Genomic DNA, 6201 nt, shown 5'->3' with positions numbered 1-6201 from the left:
GATAGATAGATAGATAGATAGATAGATAATAGATGGATAGATAGACGGATGGACGGATGGACGGACAGACAGACGATAGATAGATGATAGATAGATAGATAGATAGATAGATAGATAGATAATAGATGGATAGATAGACGGATGGACAGACGGACAGACAGACGATAGATAGATAGATAGATAGATAGATAGATAGATAGATAGATAGATAGATAAAATGTAGTCAGATGAGGACAGGTTGATCAAATGAGTCCCCACAGATTCAGGACTGTGGGGGTCCCGTTCTCCATCAGAAAAGACCAGGGCACACACACTGCCTTGCCAGTGAGGCCTCTCTGATAAATGCCTGTGTATTTTCACTGAACTGAAAGGCGGGACACGGAATGAGACCCCCCCTTCTTCTGACAGAGCACACTGTTATCACACATATCCTGTCTTTTACCAGAAGTGTGCTCCCAAGGTTCAGCTCAGCAAGCCTTACCTCACGCTCTCTGCTCGAGGAGAAGAAAATGGACAAGCCTACGTGAGCAGCAAACCTGAACAGAGCCTCCCTGCCAAAAGGGGCAAAGGTCTTATTGCTCTCCCTGTGGAGGGTGCCCCTGCAGTCTGTGGCCAGTGGGAAGGGAAGAGGGGAGAAGGGTGAGAGGGTCACCCCCATCCCCCCTTTCTGGCATTCTCCTGCTCCAGGCACGTGTGGCAGTACTGCCGTTCCACTGAATTTACCCTAGTTTGGAGAAAAGCTTCCTCTACTTCATTTAACAGATCTGCTCAGACGGAAGGAAGGTCTCGGAGGAGAAGCCATGTTAGGAAATGGGGATTTTTGAACATATGAATATATAGGTCATTGGATTTTTTTTAAATAAATCAGAGAATAGCTTACCTATTAAGTAAAAGTCACTGTACATATTTAATGAGACATTACTTCTTACAGGTCAGTGGACACCAGTAATGTTAAGTCTTAAAACATTGCTATAAGCCTTTTATCATACATTCGCCTCTGATCAATGTTTTCAAGTCTATACTTTATTTTTTGGGTTTTTTTTTTTTTCGAGACAGGGTTTCTCTGTGGCTTTGGAGCCTATCCTGGAACTAGCTCTGTAGACCAGGCTGGTCTCGAACTCACAGAGATCCGCCTGCCTCTGCCTCCCGAGTGCTGGGATTAAAGGCGTGAGCCAACACCGCCCGGCTTAGTCTATACTTTAATAAAGAAAACGAATGCTTATAATTAGGATTCCCAATCCCACATTAAAGAGGTGAAGACACAAACGCAGCAGATCACCAAGTGACCTACCTCATGTCTACAGACCTAATGAGAGAAAAAGGGGCCAACCTAGGATGAATTCAGGTTCCAGACGCAGGAGAAGACACGTGCGCAGAACTCAGACCCGGACAGAAACGAATATTTCACAGGCACTGTCTGCAGCTGTGACAGAGCCCTGGAGATGGGCGGGGCCAAGGGACAAAGCCACATGATGTGTGTCACAGCTCAGACTAGAGAAGCTACTTCCCATCCGGGGCGACAGTGGCAGGACTAACTCCTAAGGTTTCAAATCCCATTTCTCTCCCGGATCTCATTCCTGCTCATATTCAGGGTCTCTCATTCCTAATGTCAGCGCCCCCCAACGCCTGGTTCAATACCCGGAAGTCAGTCTCAATAATGCTATTCTCCATTCAGCGAACCGAGGACCTACCAGGCTTCGTATTTCAAATAACGACGATGACGTTTTCCAACACCCAAGCGAGGACACAGCCAAGCCAGCCTCATACGGCACGTGGCGGTTGCTTTGTGGGATGGACGGGCACCATTCTGATGCTATGCTCGACTCAAGTCCCTGCTCGCATGGCGAGACCAAAAAGGCATGGACTACAACCCCGAGACAAAGATTCTAGAGAGCTTTAGGGGTAAAATGCTTCCAAGGGAGCGTGGTAGGAGACAGCGAGGGAAGACAAAACTCAAGCCACGTTGGAGCGGATTACACAGAGAGCTCTGGAGTGCCAGAGAGATCTCCCTCACAAGGAGGGAAGCAGTGAGCTGTCGCCGTGGTTCCTGCCACACGCTGGCTAAGCGCTTCCAGCTCTGTGCCAATGTGGAGGGGCCTGAGGACAGTCCTGTGAATGAAGAACCGCACCGGAAGTACAGGCCTGGGTGTGGGGAAACACAAACTAGGCAAGGGTGTTTGCCTGCCTCTGTGGCCCTACAGAGGCCGCAAGAGAAGGTGCTTAAGGCGGGCAGGTAAGCACACAGTTACGGCTGCCAGCTCGGGGTTCTCCTGCGGTCCCTTTGGCTATAAAATAGCACGCCAAGCAGGACTAACCGCTTCTTCCAAAAGACTTGCACAGATGCAACGCTACTGCGTGCCCTGTGTTCAGAACTCTAGCAGCCCTCATGCCACGCTGGAGAGTTCACGTCCTGGCACTAATGCCATACGTGCGTCATACGTAAATACATAAATACTGGCATCAATACGTCATAAGTCCCTTGTGCGGACAATGAACTCAACTTGCTTACTCTTAGCTTAAACGGCAGACGTTTTGTTGGTGAACGAGAAGAAAAATGTACAAATAATAACAAAAGACGGTAAAAAGAAAACTACAAAGGGGTTATCTAGTTCCCAAACTAGAAGCAAAGCAAGTTGTTACCAGACAGATGAATAAATGACTCTGAAAGGCCTATGTAGCAAAATTAAAGTGTATTGAAAGCCTGTAGGGGTGGGAGTGGGCAAGGCACACAGGAAGACAGCAGGGGAAGGCAACAGTGAAAACAGACTATATAGTATCATAACAGCATTTGTGGATGAAAATTCCATGATAACACCTATCACTATGTAGTAACTTAAAAAAAATAAATTAAAAAAAAAACTTCTTGGAAATATAATCCCTAATGATGTCATTTTGCCTAATCAAACAGCAAATGCATCTGCATCTAAGGTAATGAGCAAGTTTCCTTCAATAACATATAGTTCTCCAATACCATCCACCGTCGGTGTGAGGTTTTCATCTGGAAGTCTTGGAAGCAGGCAGACAAGGTTTCCATGTTTACAGTCTTGCTGGACTGCTGAGTGATTGCAGGCTATTTTGGTTTCTGCACACCCACACACACACAAACTAGTTAAGACTTTTTGCTAAACCTTCAAACAGACATCCAGGGACACAAGCTGTCATGTGACACGGCCCTTTTTATTAGAGAGAATAACAGAATGAGTCCTGGAGAAGCCAGTGGGTTCTGTAAAACACTCAGGCACATGAGAAGATGCTAGCCATCAAGAGAGCAGCCACGGATGATGTCTGCAGATGCCTGTCAACAGGAATGGTTCTGGCTCTGTACAGTCAAGAAGTTAACCTGCCTTCTGGAAAAGGGTTACTATACCATCAGCCACTTATGCCCATGAATTTTACCTGGCGAGTTACTCTAGCACCCAGAAGAGTCTGGTTCCACTCAGAAAAGGCTCCCCATTTGGAAAACCCATGGCTGGTTTCATGGGGCAGACTACACCGTGTCTCCCGTTTAACAATACAGCTGGTGAAACCAGCTGCCCATTTGTGCTGCTAGTGGGGCCGCAGGACGTGGAGCAGAAACAATCTGCCTGCTGACCTCCCGCGCGAGTTCACACTCTGTCAATACCATCTACCCTGATTAGGCTGGGCTTATATACAACAGGTTACGATCCCAGAGGGATGAAAAGCTTTCCCAAATTAAAAGCAGGATTTAAAGAGGAAACACTCCTGCGTCCCTATGTGGTTTCCATTTGATATCCTCAAGGCTGGCCCGTGAACTCAAAGCTCGTGCTGACTGAAAGGGAATTGTTTCTTTCTGGGTGTAGCCCTCTTACAAATTTAATGGCGAGGGGGAGAAAAATAATAAAACGTGTTCTGTGCTTCAATTAGACCTTTATAAAGCCCGGCCCTTCGAAGGTGGCAACGCCAAGGAAAAACCTTGAGTCCTGACAAAGAGACGCGGAGGATTCCTCAGGAGGAGGCGGAGCTCCAGGAATCCGGTGCCTTGACACAGCAGACCCTCTCACTACCTCTGTCTGTGATCTTGACCCACCGGGAGTCTTCTCCCACGCTTCGCGCTATTTGGGCAGAATGTAGACTGCATTCCGCTGCGAAAACCCAAAGCGGTACAGCTACGCTCTCGATTTTATCCTTAGCCAAAAAGAGCTGTGCACGTGACTAGGCAATCAAATGCTGGCTGGGCATGAAATGTCGATTCATGCGCACGGATGACAGAATAAAGAACCGCAGAAGATAGACGTATCCCTCCACTTCGTATTTTCAGTGATGGGCAACAAGATTTTTCTCCAAGGGACCCGAGCCTTATACGACTCCAGCCTAGGTAACCATGAACACGAAAGTGCGGCCTGAGTCTTTTAAGTCACAAGAAGATGGATGAAACACATGTGTCTCCCCCCGCCCCCCCGAATGCATTTTCCAAGTGATGGGAACAGGCTCTACCATGAGTAGAATGGACAAGGTAGCTATGCGCCAAGGGAGCATGAGATTCCACCTCTGTCCTGCATAACACATGAATATGGAACCCCAACAACCCCAGGGCCTCATCTTTGCTCCCAGCCAACAACTGTTTAACCACAATCAACGACTCCATTTCTGGTTCATGTTCCTTAATTCGATCTGAGGCTAAAAACCACCTCGCGTCTTAAGCGGACTCCCATCAAGCTGTTCCTGTGCTCCTGGCTGCCTTTTTAACGCTGGCTTTTGAAAACGCAACCTGCTTCTGCACCCTGGCACTGAGTGGCACCTTAACCCTGGAGCGCCGCTCCTGATTCTCAGAAATAGGAGGCGGACGGCTCCCCACCTAACCGACATCAGGCCAAATCCTCGGACATAAGGTCAAGCTTCTCTTTCTCCGTACATCTTGACTTTCCCCCCACACGTGAGTCTTTAGAACAGTGGTTCCCAACCTTCCTAAGGCTGCTTCCCTTGGACACACTTCTTCATGTGTGGTGACCCCCAACCAAACAAGGATTGCTACTTCTTAACTGCAATGTTGCTGCTGGTATGGATTGTAATGTAAACATCCCATATGCAGGAGACCTGACATGGGAGCCCAGGGGGTCATGCCCCACAGGTTGAGAACTCTTGTTCTGGCCTTTCTTCCCTCTCTGTGACTCCAGGGCCGCTGAAGGACCCTGCTGCCATTTCCTCCCTTCGCCTGCTTACTACCTGCATTAGCTACTTCTCTAGTTCTGTGATCAAACTCGGAACAGACGCCAATGAGGGAGAAGCTAAATGGTTTATAAGCCTACATGGCAGGAAAGATGTGGGATCTGGCAGGAACCGGAAGATTTACGTTTTCAGGGACACGCAGGTAAGCAGAGAAAGCAAACAGGAAGCTATCAACCCTCAAACTCCACCCAACAGTGACGTACTTCCTCCAACAAGACACCTCCTAGTATTCCCCTGACCTCCCGGAAACAGCACAACTCCTTGGGAAGCCTGACACGAATGCTGGCCTCTGTCAAGCCATCACATCCGTTCCCCTTCCTCCTCTAGCTTAAATCCCGGGCTCTGTAACACTTCCAAATCTCTTGGTCTATCCCTACCCACTGTTTTCAGTGCCAAACTTACAGCTTCGATGTTCACTGCCAGTCTTCCTAAGAAATCTGCCAGTCTTTTGAAAGTAAAAACAATCACCGTGGCCTTTCTCAGCCGCCCCTGCGGCGTTTCCCGGGCTGTTTCTCATAACTATACCTTTGCTGGGAGTCACCGGGATCAAGCCCCACCGCCGCGTCACCACTGTTGCTGCATCCCCCTGGATCTGCCCCCTAACACCCTAGCCACATTTTACTCCCAGCATGCTTCTTGATGCTACCCTCCTCTCTCCTGCTGCGGGTCTTATTGGGCTCTTCCCCACACTCCTGCCAGCTCCTCGGAGCACTCTCCTAACTGGCCGTCCTAACCATCTGCTGTAATAAGAGGGGAAAAACCAGAGGCTTCCTAGGATCAAAGGTTGCATCTTGAGTCATGGTACATTCCCACAGACGACCTGTGGCTTCAAAGTTCAAAACTCCTCATCTCCATAAAACATTCTGAAGACATTATTAAGAGGTGAAGACATGTCACATTTCTTCCTTACCCTCTTCGTTTTGTTTTGTTTTCGAGACAGGGTTTCTCTGTGGCTTTGGAGCCTGTCCTGGAACTAGCTCTTGTAGACCAGGCTGGTCTCGAACTCACAGAGAT

The 6201-nt window shown here is 48.4% G+C and overlaps 1 protein-coding gene across 1 annotated transcript in view; it reads right to left on the bottom strand.

The window, feature by feature from the left end:
- The window catches only part of Satb2 (SATB homeobox 2), a 167984-nt gene that overhangs the window by 65179 nt on the left and 96604 nt on the right, over positions 1-6201 (bottom strand). The window contains exon 7 of the mRNA XM_013353458.2: positions 482-606. Coding sequence (XP_013208912.1) covers positions 482-606 — 125 coding nt within the window. The remainder of the gene's footprint in view (positions 1-481; positions 607-6201) is intronic.

Source organism: Microtus ochrogaster, unplaced genomic scaffold, assembly GCF_000317375.1.
Source record: "Microtus ochrogaster isolate Prairie Vole_2 unplaced genomic scaffold, MicOch1.0 UNK8, whole genome shotgun sequence".
Lineage (NCBI taxonomy): Eukaryota > Metazoa > Chordata > Mammalia > Rodentia > Cricetidae > Microtus > Microtus ochrogaster.
This window is presented reverse-complemented; position numbering and strand designations above follow the sequence as displayed.